The sequence below is a fragment of the Apteryx rowi genome, unplaced genomic scaffold, assembly GCF_003343035.1.
Source record: "Apteryx rowi isolate R43461 unplaced genomic scaffold, aptRow1 scaffold_107, whole genome shotgun sequence".
In the NCBI taxonomy this organism is placed as follows: domain Eukaryota; kingdom Metazoa; phylum Chordata; class Aves; order Apterygiformes; family Apterygidae; genus Apteryx; species Apteryx rowi.
In genome coordinates, this window is record NW_020447275.1 from 1,261,321 (window position 1) to 1,281,132 (window position 19,812).

Genomic DNA, 19,812 nt, shown 5'->3' on the forward strand with positions numbered 1-19,812 from the left:
GCGCCTCTGCGTGTGGTAACTCTCTGAACTATGATGTTCAAAGGCTGCCAGGTTTCCTCGTGCAGGTTGCCTACGTCCTTTGGAAGTTAGCAAAACCTGCTGCTATTTAGAGGAGGAAATGAAACTCCACATTTGCCGGACTGCATGCATATTTTTATTGAAGTCTTTCATGGTTTGTAAGATTTGTCTTAGTTGCAAAATAACAACTCCTCTCTGACTAAATCTTATCTTGCATATACTACCAAATACCATATAAACATATCCCAGTAATTAAAAATAAAATGAAACAAAGTACATAAACACCTGTTTGTATAATGCAGTTAAAACTGAGAATTAGATAATTAACATGTCACATTGTGTGCAGAGGCTCTTTTATCTTCTCATAATGTATTTGCATGTTTTTCTTACCTCTTTCAGTCTTTTTCTTCTGTCAGTTGCCCCTAGATGATGCTTTAATGCAAATGTTTTAGAACATTACCTCTTGCCATTTCATTTGTTGGTAATTTTGCTGTACTATGTTTCTTTTACTTTTGTTATGTACAGCCTAGTTCTTTTATAACTGAAGACTTTGGACACAAGCACGCAGTTTCATAACCTCCTCTTTTGGGGATTTTCTGTGATTCCCCCCCCACACACACACTATATTGGTTCTTCAGTTTCTTTTCTGTACAATTAGTGCATTTTTCTTCTTGTGTCAGCATCATGAAGTGTTCATAGCTTTATTGCCTTTATTTTGTTTATTTCTAAAATTTATGCTGATACAAAATGAGTTTTATTGTTGTACTTCATGATATTAATGTTTGCATCACGGCAGTAGGATTTGCGCAACATAGTACAACAGAATATATTATAAAATGGGCAGTTGAAATTGGATGGTTTGATTGGCTAATAAGAATCCTGAGCAGTGCCTGCAATCAGCACATTTCACAGCTCAGAACTTGTAAAATTCAGAGCAGTGAACTGTGTTGATTGCAGCCAGAGCTCAGAACTTCTGACCTTCTTCCTTAATTAGCAATATAAATATTTTTTAAAATTAGCATTTTGTAATCACAATAGTGTCAGAACAAAGTAACATTAATTCACCCCTTGTTGTGTCTGCTACACAAGAATGAAAATACTGTGTATGAATTAATAGAATACAATTCACACTGCTTTTTATTGCTTAATTTGAAAATAGTAATACAAAAGCCATAAGATCGTCTTCTGATTTTAATTCTGTTTTTGCAAATTACTTTTCTTGCTTTCCTGAATAATAGCTTGTGCTTCTGGTGCTCCTCTAATGGGCTTAAAGATGCTGTTACAGCCATTATTGCTACCGTCACAACTTTGACCCTTCTAGGCTACAGTTAATGCCTCCCTAATAATTTGCTAGCTGCCAGAGCTCTTTTTGCAGTGCAGATGGCATGTTCCGTCTTGGTACCAAGGGTATTATTGCCACGACAGGCTCAGTTTCTACCTATCTGGGGAGCAGGAGCCCTGAGGTGACTCATGAACTCTGTTTTCATGAATGTTAATGCACAGGGTTGCCTCTGCATAATGGGGCAAAGCCAGCATGATAGATTTTTATATGTAATTTAAATTGAGGTGTACTTTATATTTTCCATTTCATTTCTATTTTAACGCATACTAATAGAAACATAAACAATAGTAACCAAGAAAAAGAAAATCCATTAAAATATGAAGGTGTGTCAGCACACTGATAGAGTAGACGAGCAGGAGTCCTGCTGCCTGGCACACTTGAGAGCGTGGCCCAAACGCTGATGCCTATTAGGAAAGGACAAGGAGCTGCTTTTTCCTGTGTGCTCTGCACTACTGGATTTCTCAGTAGTTCTTCAGCGTGTGCTGAGAGACTCTGGCCCCTGGAATACTTCTCTAAAACCTTGGTGTAACTGGAAGAGTCTCAGAGGCCTAGTAAATTACTTCCTACATTGCAGTAATAAGAAACCTATTAAGAAAACATGGTAATTTTTGCTCCTTTCTAAAGACAGGAAGATTTCTTCACAGATTTGCAAGGTTCTGTGTGATACATTTCACCTGCTTAACTTGGTATCTTTAGCTGAAGTTATCCGTTGTCTGTCACTGCTTTAGTCTGGAGAGAATTCAGTCCTATCTGTGCATAACAGCACAACGGGCTTTGTCAGCAGCCAAGGCTCGCAGGATGGTGTACCAAAAGGAAGGCATTCTTCCCATTTCCATTTCTTTAAATTCAGTTCCATGTGGATTGAAGTCCTGAGGGAGATTGGGAAGGAAAATTGGAGAATAAAGAAAGTGGAACAGTTTTTGTTAAAAGTAATTTTGAGATTAAAAGTTTGGGGGAAATGTGCTAGAAAATGAGTTTTTATGTTTTACCTTAAGATTAAAAATTGAAGTCATGTAAAACAAATTCCAGAGTATTTTTGTCTTTTCTTTGATATAAAGTGACAGACATCCTTCACAGGAGGTGACAACTGCATTTTCAGTAGCTACTTCTGTGTTTTGAGAGTACAGCTAAAAACAGTTTGGTGCAAATAATTTATTTGATGAAGTTAGGCTCTTCTTTGTTCTAAATGGCCACAAATAGGTGGATTCATTTCTTGAAAGTATTTGCTATGTAATTTTTGCATGTCAGTTGTGCATGAGTAGTTCGATGTAAAATCTTTTAGAAATTTAATCCATCTTTATTAGTTTTGATTGAAAACACAGATCACATGATATGGTTTTTCATTCATGATGTGATTAGCAGAACACAGATCAATATTTACTTTCAAAGAATATTGTCTAATAATCATTTATAGATGATGTTTCTATTAATACCTCTGTTGGTAAACAGTTATAGTCATAGAAAGCAAATATAAAGCAAGTAGAAACATTGAATTTGGTGTTACCACAAATATTTCCTTAGGAATGCATTTAATTTAGTTTCATATATATTACCTTTTTATTATTACCACATATATATAATTGGCATAGGGGAAGCAGAAGATACAGAGAGAGTAATTGAATTAACAGACATTCTGACACCATATTTGCTTAAGTATTTTACTCAAAATAACAAGAAATACATACAATGCAAGAATGCAATCAACATATATTTTTATAAATATATGTACCCTTTAATTTGGACCCTTGGGGTATCTCTTAGAATGTTTCTGATGTTTCCAATATATTTTCTTTTTTATAATTATATTTCTACTGGCACCTTAGTTTAGATTGTGCCAGTTAAGGTAATGTTCACACTATGTAGCTAAAGGAGATGTTGCTTGATGTGGTATCAAAAAGCAACAAATTAAAAATGATCTTTTTCCCCAAATTATTTTCTGCTTTACATTTCTGTTCTGAAAAATACATTTTTGTAGTAGTAAAGGGATATTATATATATCTACATTTTCCTCTGAATGACCCTTGCTTTGATTTACTACTATCCAATGAAGAAAAGGTGGGGTTTTTTTTCTYCCTAACTGTAGACTGAGAATTGAACTAATACATCTTTTTTAGATTGTAAGATCTTGGGACTGAATTTATCACTTTTTGAACAGTACAGCAGTACATTTGAACTTAAGGACACAAACATCCACTGCGTATGACCAATTTGACTTCTTATGTTAATTTTATTCTATGGTCTTATTTTATCGAGTAATTCCTATATTGAGCCAGTGACCTGTAGTTGATCCAAAAAGTGTTTTTTAGAAAGATAGCTGATTTGGATTTAAATGCTTAAATTGAGAGAATTGTATTGTTTCTTGTTGTTGTTTCAGTTCTTCTGATTGTTATAAACTCAGTGGAGGGTCACTAATCTAAAAACAGTGGGGGCATAGATTAGTGATGGTTATTATTGAAATGTAATGGGTTGTTGGGATAGAATTGTTGATTTTTTTTTAATGGAAAAGAATATTTTGGCATAAAGTAAATCAAAAGAAACAGGAAGTGTGAAGTGTATGTAGTAAACAATTTCCGTGACAGAAATACTGCACATGTGACGATGCTTTCAGTTAACCAAGTGATTTGGATGAGTGAGTTACAGAATAGCAAAATACTGTATTTTCTGTTTAATTTCACTTTTTTTTTCTAGCTTCTGTTTTCAGTAGTTGGATCTTTTTATATCTTTGACTTCTAGTTTAAAAATCCATATAGTATCAATTATCTTCTCCCTATGTGGATACATAGTGACCAAGATCAAATCACATTTTAACCTCATAACTTCTTTCCCTTAAATCTCTCTGAGTGACATATTTTTCAGAACTTGAGTCACTTTTGTGGAGTTCTTCTAAAGCTTTGGCAGTCATGCTAACTTTTTGATTTCACAGTGATCCAATAATACATAGTTTTTGCCTCACCAGTGAAAAATAGTAGGTTTCCATTCACTGACCCTGATTTTCTTACAGACTGTGTGGTGAACCTCCTTTTATAGCAAGCTTAGAAGAAAAGCTTTTTGAACTAATAAGAAAGGGAGACCTGTGCTTTAAAAATACAGTTTGGGAAACAGTTAGTGAGGCTGGTAAGTACACAATGCTCTCACAAAACAAATGCTGATAGTAATGCAATGAATTCCACAAATATAGTTTTGATCTCTTTTTTTGCCTTTAAGAAGTGTGCCTTTTCTGAAAAGTGAAATTGATGCTAAGAAATAAATGCACATAAATGATATCATCAAATAATTTCATAGCATTGTAAGTAAAATATTCTCTGCTGAATTAAAGCACTCACTTGAAAGTGTATTGAGTTGTTATTGTTAACAGAAATGAGATGTATCAAAGGGTGTTTTTTTTTTTCTTAGCGAAACACGTATTGAGACTACTTCTGAGAGTAGATCCTGCTCACCGAATCACAGCTAATGAATTACTTGATAACCAGTGGATAACAGTGAGTTTTGAGGAGTTATAATTTGTTCACCTTGTCCTCTACCCCTTACTTATCTGGCCTTGTATGTAAGGATGCTGTATTGCTTCTGTGCAATCCAGTAGGGTGAAAAAGAAAAGAAAAGAAAAAAAAAACAAAAAACAAGTAACCTGTAGGGGCCTTATCCAGAGCCCCAAAATCCATTGGCATGTTTTGTTTGTATCACATGGGCTTCTGATCAGCCCAATAACTAGCAAAAAGCTTTATACTGCATGACACTGAACCCTTATCCAGACCAGCTTCACCTGATTTCGCGCATGTTTTCACTTAATATGGAAATATGGGTTCAGGTCATGTTTAATTAATTCTCACAGCATTCCTGTAACTGCAATAATTTTTTTTTCTTTCCAAATTTACAAACAGAGGATTGAGTTACAGGGAAGTTTGGCCATTTTGAAGGCAAGTGAATTGTAATTCTAGAAGGGGACCTGTGAGTTCCTACCTTCCTGGCTGGGGTGCAGAACGCAGTGCTGTGAGAATATTGAACTTTCAGCTGTTTGTTGAAACAGTTGCCCTATTTTGCAGTTCATTGAGATTAAAACAGAAGGAATGGATATGTTTGCTATTCCAAGGTAACACTGATGATAATAAACCTTAATTTCTCCTGTAGCTGGGTTCAATGCCATGTAGAAAGAGAAGCGTGTGTGAATCGTTTGAAAATATTCTGGTGTATGGGAGGATAAATCTCTGTATTGTTTAAAATTGACTACTTATTTTCCCTTATATCTTCATCTACAAAAGAACCATTCTGGACTAGGATACCCATCTTTCTTCTTTCCTGCTAATTGACTATAGCTGAACAAAAACCTTTTTCTCAGTTTCCATGCATCCTTGTGGGAGAGAGAGAAGCCACAAGCAAATATGATAACTCTAAAAAGGCCTGAAAAATGAGACAATATTCATCCTAGTTCTGCCCTGCCATACTATGAGTACCTTACTGTCCTTGCTTCATTAAGCTGCAGGTGTGGAAAACTACCATTTGTGTGATTTTATGTCCTATCACCACATATATTCATGAAGTTTGAGAGTAAATTCCATAGGATAACGTAATTACGTGTAGAAGTAAAACAAAACCTTGCTGTAATTCATAGTAAACCATTCCTCCTCTTCATATTATACAACAGTTCAGGCATGGTAGATTTTAACTTACTGTGCTTTTCTTCAATGAAAAAGTAGGTTGTAGCCCAGTTGACTATAAAATATCTACAAACTCAAGCCCATATTAGTTGCCTTTCATTTGCACTTTCACAGTCAATGTGCAACACCTTTAAACATTAGTTTTAATGCAGAGCGATAATTTAGATTCTTCCTCAAGTTTGGATGTTTACAGATGTTGAGATGTTGCCACTGTAGACTGCTGACAGAATTCGCTTGCACTGGGGAGCCCCCTCCAAAGTGTGGTGCTACGGGCAGCATCTGCAGGCGCTCTTTGGTCAGAAACGAATGCAGTCAGAAAGGAGCTGTGCAAATACACTGAATCCATTTATTCCTCCAGCTGCTCTGCTCCTAGCACAATTTAAAGCTGCTACCTTAAGGGAGAACTTTGTGGACCAGACAGTGCTTCAGACAGTGATATCTCCTTCCCACTTATAGCTTTCCTGTATGTGGCCAGTCAGTGTTTCCTCTTGCCGCAGAATTGCAAGGAGACATTTTGATTTCTAAATACCTCTGTGTTAATGCTTGTTGATTTTCAGTGCCATTTTAAGGCATAGGTTGCTGAGTCTCCAGTTTGAAAGGAGGCTTTGACAGCCATCTGCCTCTGAGCAGTAGCTCCAACCTGCTGTGAACGCACTGTGCAGCCGATCTGCTTGCGGATGGTACTTGGCTGAACTTGCTCTGTGGGTTTCTGTGCTGCGCATGTGCACCTGCCGTGCCCGTGGCTTCCTTGTGTCCTCCTGCAGTTCCACTAACTTGCTTGAAAAATGGTTTCAACTAACATGCCTGTTTTCATAAATACAAAAGGGGCTTGTTTAACACTCTAATTATTAAATGCATTCCTGTCTCTGTTTACTACTGAGACTTGCATTTTTTTATTAAACTTTTTGTTTTATTTACATCAATTATTTGTTTTGTATAAGGAGCTAAGAACGTCAGTATGGTTGTACAAGTTTCTATCAAAGGTCTTTCTCATCTGTCTCATATCTTCATCAGTGWCCAAGAATAGATGCTTAGACAAGCATTCAGTACTGGAATATTATACCAGCTTTCAGTCACTTGTTGGTCAGGGTTTCCTGAACCAAAGGAGAGTGTTGGTAATAAAATTCAGTTGACTTTTCTTTCACTAATTTGTCCAAATATGTTTAAAATCATGTAAAAATTAACCTGTGGCAAAGAATTCCACAGCTTCATTAGGCTGTCTGTGATGGAGAGTCTCTGGTGTTGTTTCGTACCTTCCATGTGCTTGTTTCAGTTGAAGCTCCCAGTTGCCTTCTCCTGTACTGCTTATGGTTTTTGTATGTATTACTTATTGTGATGTTAGAAGTGGTAATTAAATACTTTTCAATTTCTAGTAAGAAACTTAGATTTTAAGAGGAGTACAGAGCGAAGAAACAGGGACTTTAAGTGAGAAGTGACACTGGGCAGAATTGTCTAACAACTGTTCCTTAAGATGCCTTAATGTGGCCTGGTTTTCAGAACCACTGAGCACCTGTGGCTCCCAGCTTATTTCAGTGGGAGTTGCAGATACTTGGTACCACTGAAAATCAGGACATCAGTTTCTGCCACATGCTTGTGCCTTCATAGCCTTTGTGATTCTGCAATAGCCAGATGGGGAGCACGAAAGTGCATTATCATGTAGAGAATTTTGCGTGTAAAAAAATTAACCCCTTGGTGCCAAGTGACACATGAGCTTCTGCATAGAAGTTAATGCATTTGGCACCACAGTCTCCCACCAGGAAATCCCTACCATCTGCACTAAAAATTTATAAAGTCACAAGTCATTCTGTATAATTAAAACTGACATTTCAAACATAGATGCAGCAGAACTTATTCCAGAACTATACTTTAACAATAAAAAATCTCATTTAAAAATTACAGTGTACTTATAGCTAAACAAATGACCTCAAGCTCTATTTTAGTTAGTGGTTGCCTCTAGAGGTTTATGTGTTGTCAGTTTGAGACCACATATAGTTTTGGCCGTGGGCTATGCAAAGAGTTGATGATTAATTATTTACCAGAAATACTAATTAATGCAGTTCTGTTACTAGTTTTGATTATTCTGAGCTTTATACCTGTTACAACTTTTCCAGACAAATTTAACTTTTTACAGCTGCTAAAAAGTAAAAGCAAAAAAGATGACAGGATAGCAGAATATCATATTACCACTAGGTGTTGTTTCTGCATGATCTGCAGAACTATGGTTTTACTTACTAAGTATAATATTCATGAAGCATAGGGTAAACCTTATTTTTCAATGAATTTATATAGCTGCATATATTTTGGTTTGATACTATAATTTCCAATCAGTTTGTTAAACTAGATATTTTAAAACATGCTCTATTCCATTCTTTCTACCTAATACTACATGTTGTATGGATCATGATATATTTTAAGTGTAAGAATACTCTATCTCCTTTGCTTCACTTCCCACAATGAAAATGTAATATTTTCTTGGGGCTGGTATAACAGATGATGGTGTTTTCACACAGGTAGCAAGATTGTTTTGGGGGTTTTTTTGCCTCTCCTACAAATTTTCTTCTTCTTGGAATAGCTTTTGAGCATGTTGAAGGTGAAGTCTGATTTAGAATTTTTTGTTATTGCTGTGATTTTTGGTGAAATTTACAAGTGCAGGAATCTGCTTGACCGGAGAGTAAAAGCAAGATCCTGAATATAAAGTTTAGGCGCACGGTAAGATTTCTTGTTTCTTTGGGCGTAGATGGACATTTGCAAGCAAACAAAACACCCAAATCCTCTGTGTTCTGACTTATAACCCCAGTTCAGCAGAAAGCATATATGTATATTCCTGTTTTGCAAATTATTTAAGCATGTTTCCAAAGTTATGCAAGGATTTTAAAAATTTGGTCTAGTGAAGTACTTAGGTGCCTAAGGATTCCTTAGAGATTCTGAAAAGAAATCTTCTTAGGACTCTCCCTGTAACAAGGAAGCCTCTCATTTTAAATTTTCGTAGATGCCTGGAGGTGCATCTTTTTGTGCACGTAGAGCTCCCTCCCTGGGCGGTGCTGGGCAGCTCAGAGCCTAACCGCAACAAAGCCTGATTAGGATTTAGAAACCCCAGACCTTCAGAAAATCACATTGCAGTCACTGATTTGATCCCTCTGCCTGCAGAACACAACTGATGAGTTTCTGTACGGAAAGTAATGAAAATCACGGCTTTCTTTTAACAGCTGGCAGAGATGCGATCCTTTTGCATGGTAGCCTGGTGGTCAGAGTATTTAATGAAGATGCAGGAGACCCAGGCTCAATATACAGTATAACTTTGTCTAGAAGCAAAGGCAGAAACTGGATGAGAGCACAGCATTGCTTTTTTTTGCCCTTGACTGAAGTGATGACGAATGGGTTGGATGACATATGAGAAGATCTGCTGCAGTGTTTTCTGTGATTCTGTAGAGTGTGCATTTGAAAAGAATGATAAGGACTAAAATATTAAGAACACAAGGGGATTTAATCTCTCACATACACCTTAGCTCTGTACAAAATATGGATCTTGAAACAACTTCAACACTTCTGCTTCCAGTAAAATTATACATTCTGTTTTCATATCTCAATAAAATAAAAAGCAGTTGCATGATGCACTCCACAATATTTTTCTAATACACAAGTTCCCTTTTGTTTTTATAATCTATAATTACTTGTTGGTTTATTGCTATCCTTGTAACTTTATTCCATCCTAGTTATCTTACGTTTAGATTTTCCATTTCTGTGGATCAGAATCACCTTTTTTAAATTGACAGTTGTAGTCAAGATTTTTCTAAACTGAGTTAAGAGCATTTGTCTTTAGCTTTGTTCTGAATAGAAAAAATCAAGAAAGCAGACAAGACAGTTGCTCCATTTTGCCCTGTCTGTAGTTACATTGTTTTTGTTTTTCAAATCTAGGACCTTTCTGTATGTGTCAAGACTTTTCTCTGCCTCTGCCAGCTTTCCTCATGACTCACTTCTGAGTATTTTTTTAGATATCTTGTTCTTCCATTTCCTGTATATCATACCTCATTTGAAGGCTCTTCTATTTACCTTTACAATATTTTAATTATTTCAGTAGCATGTTTATTTGATTATGAATGTCAGATAATGAATCAAGAATTTAACAATTTTGTTGCATGCTCTTGGTTTACCTGTGTTACCTAAAATCTTTTTTCCTTAATACCATTAGCCAACTTCTGGCCCTTCATGTAGCACCTAAAGTACTCTGGACTAATTCTCTGAACAGCTCTTGAAAATGATCGCTTCAGCCTGTCCTCTGTGGTGGTGGTGGTGAATGCGCCACTAAGATCAGCAGAATGGTGGTGCTTATCAAACTGAAACTGTGTGTCTTTCTGGGAATGTTAGATGTGTTCAAGGAGAAAATACTTCAGTCTTTTCCAGAAATAGTTGGACATCTCTGCATTTCTGTCTTGAATTCTGCTAAAATTTGCTTCCTAAAAATTGAGCAGAAAAAAGCTGAAATGGAAACAAAAGAAACTGAAACAATAGAATCTGTCATTTAGTAAACCTCCATCCTTTTACCCGCAGTTGGCATCAGATGCTAGTGAATTAAACTCAACAGGTGTTCAAATGAGCCAATGCAGATAATTAACTTAAATGGTTCTATTTTCTTAAAAACTGTCAGGAAATAAACTCCCTCTTCTCTTTTATGTGGTATACAATTATCTGGCTCTGTAAGGCCCACATCTTTTAAAAAGGCCTAAACTCAGCCTCTGATTTTGTGGGAGCAATTCACTGCACTCTACATGTTTAACTACATAATTATTCTTGCAAAAGAGGTAGTTAAAATCTGTGTCATCAGTTTTGCCCACAGTTATCATAATTGCAAATGTGAATTTGCATCTGCAAAATATTAGTTTGTTTTTTAAAATCAAATGCTACCTTTCTAATGGATATGAATGTTTCTTCCTTGATCATTTGGTACATATATATGCATAGCCATCTATTTAAACAAAGGAAATATTTTGTAAATACTAGTCCTTAGGTAAAAGAAAACAAAACCTAGGTTTGAGATAAGAATTGTCAGGCTACTAATAAGATGGGGGAAGGAGCTCTGAAAAAACATCCTCTGTCGGTGACCTCCTTCCTCTGTTGTATCCACTGTATAACCTCAGAAAAGGCCATATTAATTCTATTTTCTATGATGCAGTTTGCCAGTCTGTACAGTGCAGATAACAAATTATCTAATAACTGCATAGTTAGAAAACTATCCCTACTGTTAGTGAAATGCTCTGAGATCCTCGGAAGATTGGTGGCATTAATGCAAATTATTATGCCTTAAAAATAATTAACAGGCCATCTCTGGCATTGAGAACAAACTTTGCGTGTACTATGCGCTTCCTTTCTCTCCAAACTGTCAGACACATAATTGCCAACTTCACTGAATGACCAAAGGAGTCAAACAAAAATTATTTCAAATCGTGTCGTGTGAGCTGAGAGGACAGGAGCCCAACAAGTCTAACAAAAAGTGTTGCCTGTGTGAATTTTTTTCTTCTGAACCCATAGACTGATTCACTGCCCATTCCAGATTAGGCTAAGTAAAATGGGATGTAAATGTTGTCTAGACGATGTTCACACGCCCTATAGCATAAAGAAATACTGATGGATACAGAAACATGGGCAGTGGAAAAATCCCAGAGCCATGCTCTGGCTCTTTGGTTTTGTCATTATTGGGGTTGTTAGAGAAAGAGCTAGGAAGAATTTGGGGTCAAAATTCCTTTGCAAATTTTTGGGATCTGTAGGTGAGGGAGTTGTAGGGGAAAGATCTTTCCTCCTGACTTTAGTAAAGAGATAGGATGTTAGGACTGCGTGAGTGATGATCAGCATTTGGAAAAGATTTTTTGTTTCTGAGTGTGGATTAAAGTGCATGGCTTATAACAAGTAGGGCCACTACACTGGTTTTACGTTTTTAATAATATGCCCTAGATTCGGTAGAGTCAAATATTAATAAAATCTGTTCTTATGTCTAGGGTGACACGCATGCTGTCCAGAGACCATGTAACGTCTTGGAGTTGATGAAAGAATGGAATAATAATCTGGACATTGGTGAAGTATGCAGTGTAGAAGAAGAATCAAATAACCCAGCTACTGCATGCCAACAGAAGGAAATCAGTGAAGCCCAAGAAAGCCCTACCAGGAACAATGGTAACATAAAACTTGGTGCAGAAACTGAAACAGAGAATGGGGGCAATAAATCCTCCACAGCAGTGAAACAGGTGAGGCTGAATGCAGTATTTTAAAAATATGAGGCAAAGCAAGTGATAAGTAGAATTAAAAGTGAATTAGGAAATTTTGGGCAGGACCTGGTGCAAGGGACAACTGCTGGTGTCTGGTGAAACATTTATATGTAGTATAAGAATAGAAATAAACATTAGGATATAGGGTGAAGTCTCCACTGTACAGTATCATTTAAGTGCTATGTACTTCAAGAAACCATACTGACCCAGAATACCAGAAGTCCCTAGCACGTAATGGCGCAAGTTCATTCTTTTCAGGTGTAGGTGTGTGTTTGTAGGAATATGACAGAAAAAAGTAGGATCTTAAGATAGCAATATTCAGGGGCAATGAAGGGGAATCTTTTATAGACAGCCCATATATTTTCCCTCTGAGTAATGTAAGTAGCCATCTTGGGATGCTAATGGAGGGGCGGAGAAAAAAAGAAAAGAAAATGATGTTTCATAAGCAACAAATGTATAAACCACTATTAATAACAAAGTCCAAAGTTTAATATTTGGGATAGTCACTTGATTTCTTTAGGTAATTGCCCAAGATACTGAATTTTCTTTCATAGTGCCTCTCTCAATCCTTCAGCTGAAGCAAAGAAAAACCATAATGAAAATACTAAGGATTCTGCATTAGCTGTGACCTCTAAGGCTCTCAGATTGATCAGTCACAAGGCAGCAAGTGGCACCACAGGCTGAAGGCATCATTGTTAATATTGGATGGGTTCTGCTTTCAAAAAGGGTCTACTTAGCAAAGAATGAGCTTCTGATATGAAGTAATAATACATATTTATTATAGTTGAATATTATTGTGTGAATTAGAAGTGAGGGATATATATGAAAAGAAAAGAAAAGAAAAAAAAGACTTAAATACACTGTAGATGCCAGAATCAAAATCACAGTTCTGGAAATTCTGTTACATGGCCACTCTAACTGGAGATACCAAAACTGCATTCTTCACTTTCAGGATCCTTGRGCAACAAGATTTTGTATGACGGACATGCCCAGAAATGTCTAGCCTTGGTAGGAGGACGTTTTTCTACCAAGGCCCTTTGAAGGGCTCGGTCAAGGAGCGTTTCCAGACTGTAATAGAATAAGATTTGTTTAAAACATGTTGAAAACTACTTTTTCTTAAAGATGGGCCCTGAAGAGGTAGAGGTGGTGATACTAGTGCTACTGCTCTTTTCTGTGCTAACCTAGACATGGGATACAAGTTGCAGGGGATTTCAGTTTCCTTTTTCTGAGCATGCTGTCTGCAGGCACTTCTTTTCTCAGTGAGGACTATGCTGAGTATCCTTCAGGGAACCCTGGCGCTCCTTCCACAGATAGAGGCCAAAAGCTGTGTTTTGAATTCCACTGCATGGACAACATACATACAAGTAAATCGTGGCAGTGCTTGTGTTGGAGTTTGCTTATCTTTCTCCTCTCTTCCTTCTTTCCCATACAAGATAAAATGCAGGACTTGGCACAAAGATTTTCACTGTATGGGGGGAAAAAAATCTTTGCATATCCCAAATGCAGCACAGCTGTATGGAAATAAAGCTGTAGTTGCTCCTGCAAATAAGTTGTCAGTTGGGTCACAGTGCCTAGCAGAAGAATTACAGAGGATGTCTCCCTGAGAGCACTATTTCCTTCCAAATCCATTACATAGGAAGTCATAGAGGTGTTGTGAAGAACTGATCTTCCCAAACATTGGTCTCTTTTTTTGTCTGTCAAGCAAGATAGACAAAACCCAAGAATGTACAGAACTCCTTACAGGGTCAGATCATCTAGCTTAGTGCTCCATCTCTGACAGTGACAACAGGAAATGCTATTTAGGGAGAATGTGCAAGCCCAGCTGGTTCCTCCTGGGTAGTAACCTGGCATCCAGAATTGTTCTTAGTGTTCTTAGAAGGTACATCCCAACCTAATCCTTTTAGTATTCATTATGGACCTGTTGTCAATGAATATGTCTAGTTCCTTTTTGAATATGCTGATACCATCTACCTCTATAGCTGCCCATGGCTGCAAGATCCAGAAATGCACTACTTTCTGTGTAAATAAATACTTTTTTTTCCTGTTTTAAACTGATCTTCTATTAGTTTCATCAAATACTCCTTCATTTGGGAAGTACAGGATTTGGTGAACAGTTCACATTCCTAATTAAGCAAAATCTCGGTCATATCCCTCCTCATTCACCTTCTTGCCAAATCAAAGAGTTCCAGCCTTTTAATCTCTCCTCATATATTGGTGCTCCATCACTTTGATAATTGCCATTCTCTATACTTCTTCTAACTCCACTGTGTCCTTCCTGAGATGTGGAGACCAGAACTGCACACAGTGCTAAAGATACACATGCACCGAGGTTTTATATATTACCAAAATGGTATGTATTGTCTTGTTCTCAATACCCATCTCAACAATGCCGGGCATTTTGTTGGCTTTTTGGCTACCACGGCTTGTCCAGCCAGCAATTCCAGAGAACAGTCAGTGCTCAAGATCACTTTTCCTGTGTTGTAACTGTAACTGCCAGTTCTGAATTGAGGATCATGTAGACCTGCTTTAGATTATTTTCCTCTAAATGCTTTACCTTTTTTCTTCCTTTTTCTTTATGAAGCCTGTTTCTCTGTGTTCTGCAATGGAGAAGGAATATGATTTTGCCCAAGGGGAAAAGTGTGCTTAGCACATTTCCAGGAGCTTAGCTGTGTAAGAATTTTACTGATGATGAACATACAGATGTTGTCACTTATCTGGACTGTTCCTTTCCCACGAGTAGATCCATGTTCACAATTACTTCATTGATGCAAGTTCTCTAGGGCCTTTTTAAGCCCCCAAAGTATATCAGCTTATTGCTTCAGCCCCTTCAGTCTTGTTTCACAGATCAGCAAGAAAGAAAGCAGCACACCTGTTTTACCAAATGGAACACTTAGAAAGAAGAATATGACCCTCAAGACTTCCAGCACTGTGAGTAGTTTCTCAAGTGCCCTTGCTAACACTTTATTGAAAGATTTTTTTTTTAATTAAGAGATAAAGTAATGTGTAATTAAAGACTAGTTGTCATATTTTCCTGGTAAAATATTGTTTAACGTTCAGGCAGGAAACAAAATGTTGAGGACCTGCTATTTCCCTTTGAGGTGACAGAGGCTTAGATATTTGGGTTTCCACCTGTAGATTTAGGAGCATGTTTTTAAGCTTTAAAAATATGGGACTACTTAATCTGTTAGTACTTAGTATTGCTAGTGTTACAAGGAGCAATTTAGAGAGTGATATTTTTGCAAGTCAAGAAATTGTCATTATACTGAAGAAAAAAAAGGCTTAGCTCTTCAGTAGGTATAAATCATTATTTTTCTACTAAAATCACTGATTCTTATCAATTAAAGATATGTTCCCAGGAATATTCAGTTGTTTTGCTAGCTTTGTCTGGTTTTCCAAAGTAATAAATCTTACAGCAAGATGAGTAACTTGTAAACCAGAGAATAAGTCTTGGTCCAATTAAGACCATTGATAGGCTCATATATAGGCTGAATTTTAACCACAAAACAGACCAGAGAAATAGATACCAAGGAACAATCTCATACTTATGAAAGATGAAGATACAATTTAAAATTGTATTTGAATATTGTGATGAATTAATAACTGTGATCTTGATTCAGAAGCCTAGCTAGTGAAGATTAAAATCAGAGATACAGTTGTAAACAGTTGTTAAAACAAGAAAGTTCATCTCCTAAAGATGGGATTTAAAATTTAAAGGCAAGAAGCTTCTCCCTATGTACCATAAAGAGAGATTAAAAATATCTTTTATAATGCAGTGCTTTTATTCCTTTATGATCTTATTTTTACATATTTTTATGATATATACTACAGTAGAGTAAAACTGGCATAGTATATTATTATTGTTCTCTGTTGCACTACTTTGTTCATATTTGTGTTGTTCCCACCTTTCTAGCGAGTATAAAAAGATGTAGTCTTTCATTTTGTTGTTTTAAATTATAGTCCCCTGCAGGTAGGTCAACATCTCCAGTATCAATTTCAAAGTGGAATCTGGAGTGCCAAGAGAAGAGGGGAGAATTGGACAAGTCCATAGGGCCTTCAACCCAGGGACTGGGAAATAAAAACATACAGAAGCCTGCTGTCACACTCAGAACCAAAAAGAAATCATAGGACATCCATCAACTCTGAAAGACTTCAGAGTAAACAACTATTACTTGTGCCAAAATGAGCAGACGTTATAAGGACGGACAAATATATCCTGAACTGTTTGTCTTTTTACCTTCCTGGACCCTTTAATCAGAAAGCTTTAGCTTTCCTTTAACATTGAAGAAAATCTAACAGCAGTATGAACTCCTAACCTGTAAGAGGACATCCACTGATAGTATTTTTGTCAGAGTACAAATTATAGAATTGTCTAAAAATGTATGTAATTTATTTGTTCTCTACTAACAGGCACCATGCCAGGTAGGCAGTTTGCTTTCACAAATCCATTTTCCTGTGTTTTACTTGCATTTACTTTCTTTAGTTTTGTCACAAACATTTAAGGGGAAAAATGAGGCCAGAATCTGTAATAGGGATTCCTGATAACTGTGTGCTTTACACTATGAGAATATTCTAGGAAATTGCTTATAAATTTGCTCTAGGCATTACAGCACAAGTGCTTCAGTCTGGAATTTGTTCCTGCTATTTTAAGTTGCTGTCAATTGCTTATTTTTAAGCAGAACTTATTTTAAGCTTGACAAATGGGAGATGTATTTTTAAGTACAATGGAATTGCTATGGTTCTTGCTACTGAATTTCTCGTTTGTTGATTAAGTTCTTTAAATAAAGCAGGTGTTAGAATAATGGCCTTTACAACTTAGTTAATCTTCATTTTCAAAAGGATGAGCTACTGTTAAGCTTAGGTTTATTATAGATATATATATAAAATGCAATGTGATTTACTGTTCCAAAGACAATGCCATTCTCTAAAGACAGATCTTATTGGTAGACTGGCATTGTGGTGCATTATGTGAGCAAAATGTACACACTCTCAGTTGGTTAAGAACAATTTTCTTCAATATATGTACATTCTGCATTATGTATTATTCAAGTAATTCTGCTGAGAACATCAGTCTGAGGAGACACCAACTACTCAGATCTCTTCCTTTCTCCACCATAATCTTAGAGTTCCTCTTACAGTTGTTACAGCCTTGATTTTATTTAAGTATGAAGTAATTCTATTAAAAAGCCAAATTCTTTCTCTGAAGATACCTGAAAACTTGCAGAGATCTTATTTACAATAAAGTAGTTAAGGGCTTTTTGACATCATGTAATATTAAAAGGGTAATACATCACTCTCATTCTCACTGAAGAATGTATTTGTGTGTATAATCAGGCACCTTTTTAGAATATTAATCTTCTAGTTTGTGTTTTTCACCTTGCAAAATGCAGCAAGTTTAAGAAGGTCACAAATTTCTATACTTTTCTGACTGAATGCAGTAAGAATTTCACTTTAAGCAGGAAGTTGTCCTTTCCTTTTCTTTTGGTTGTGTGCTCACACAGCAGCTAAGTCTACTTCACAAACTGGCTCTAATAGTCACACTGTTCTTATTTGAAGTGGATCAGATCTTTTACAAAGTCCAGACTGCTTTCTGGTTCTCATGACACCAAAACGTTAGGTCAAACTGTGGCCTAAATAACTATCTCCTCGGCTGTTAACCGACACCGCTCATTCTTTTCATTTAGCGAGACAGTCACTCGAAGGGCATGGCTGGACTCAACTCTCTTAAAACAGCGGCTGCATCGTTAGCCAAGCTCAGGGCAGTCCCACCTGATCGCCRTAGCTGCAGAGCAGCAAAGTGCTCTCCCTGACGTGGTACGGTGCGGAGGGTGCAGGTGTCCTGTTTTCAGAGGCACTCTTTTCTAGCACAGATGAAGTTTTTAGAAGCCCAGCAGACATGCTGAGATTTGCTACCACCTCTGCTCTTTTGAGCCAAGGAAGCTTGAAAACATACTGCTTCACATCAAAGGGTTATGTCATTTTTACAGCACCAGCAGAATACAGTAAGTATAATTTACCTGTATAAAGTGAGTTATTTACTTGTCATGGGTGCATTCTTCTGTCTTGAGGTATTATATCTTTTTCAGTAGATCTTAAGATATTTTAGCTAGAACACACCTTTTGTGGCCAGCTCCTCAACAGACTTGCCTTTGATCTCACCTGTTCTGATTTCACTCTCCTTCCCTCCTTTCTCTGCAGTTCTGGCTTTGATTCGTATGTTGTTCTTTTTTCCACACCTTGCTTGCTTTTCTGCCACAGACCAGATGTGTGCCCCAGTCCCATCTCTGTCCATCCCAGTGTGTCCTGTGCAGGCACGGGCTGGTGGGGCTGCTGTGGGAGAGGGCCGCAGGCTGCCAGAAGGGTTCATGCGGCCGTAGCCGGCCTCCTGACGGCACCAGGCTGCTTTGGGGAAGGCTGGGGCCAGGAGCAGGCTGTAAAGCTCTGCAGCAGTGCTGCCGCGGGGGCCTGGGGCCTCCCTGCTGCTGCAGTTCCCAAAGAGGCAACGGTTCTTCCCAAAGGTTGGAGAAGAAACTTCCATTATATCACTGCTAGCATTAAACCTCTTGTTAAACAAAACAGAGCTCTTACAATAAGCTCCATGCATTTTTCCTTTTTCTTCCTTATCCTTTTCTTTATGCCTTTTTTCACTCCTTTTCAATGCCTACATTTTCTCTGTTGATTTTTTTTTTCATTTGTCAAAAGATTTTTGTTCTTCTTCCACAAATCTCTTTCTTGTTTCTCCTTTTGATGTGGCTTTTCTCTGTTTCCCTTTCAACCCTCAGAGCTTACTTTAGTCTCTTCACTGTATTTGCTACATGGAGGAGCCCTATTTAAAAATTAAAAGTAGATTGCATGGGAATTTCATATTTCTCCTTGTCCTCTAGGACCCCAATTCTCTTCCCTCCTAGTTCTATGAAGTTTACCATCCTTAAATGCTCCCTTCTTGACTTCCACATTATGTTACTCATCTTTCTCTCTCTTGCTCTGTCCTTCCACATAATCTTCCCCTTCACTTATTGTTGCTTGATATTTAACTTCTAAGGCAGAATGAGAATCCGTGGTAGCATTCAGATTACCCTGCTGTGCATAAATACTCTGATCTGTAACTCAAGCTTTACTGACAAACACTAACTTTCTGACTGCATCTATATTGGCTTTTTCTTTCATTTTTTCTATCACACACTCCATAGCAGTAGCTAGGTTGGTAATATTAATTGTAACATCCATATTATAACCACAGTCTCGTAGAACCCATTACAGATCAGGTCTGTACGACATTGTAATTTAAATGATGGTGGTTGCTGGCAGCCTATCTTTGCTTGTCCTTCTATTATTACAACCACCAGTAGAGCTGTTCTACGGGGAAATTTCAAGTGTAGACAAAGCTTTACTCAACAGTAATCTGATCCTTTAAAAATGCATCACCAATTCATTTATTTCTCATTTCACATATGAAATTTTAATAGATACAATCACCCTTAAGGATGTTTCAAATATTAACATTATGCACAATTACAAAACAGAACCTTTTTTCTGTATGAAGCTA

General features: G+C 37.1%; 1 protein-coding gene across 1 annotated transcript in view; it reads left to right on the forward strand.

Moving 5' to 3' along the window:
- Window positions 1-16,394, forward strand: part of STK33 (serine/threonine kinase 33) — a 33,272-nt gene extending 16,878 nt beyond the window's left edge. The window contains exons 8-11 of the mRNA XM_026070715.1: window positions 4,362-4,474; window positions 4,754-4,839; window positions 12,003-12,248; window positions 16,227-16,394. Of these exons, the coding sequence (XP_025926500.1) occupies window positions 4,362-4,474; window positions 4,754-4,839; window positions 12,003-12,248; window positions 16,227-16,394 (613 nt within the window). The remainder of the gene's footprint in view (window positions 1-4,361; window positions 4,475-4,753; window positions 4,840-12,002; window positions 12,249-16,226) is intronic.
- The last annotated feature ends 3,418 nt before the right edge of the window (window positions 16,395-19,812 follow it).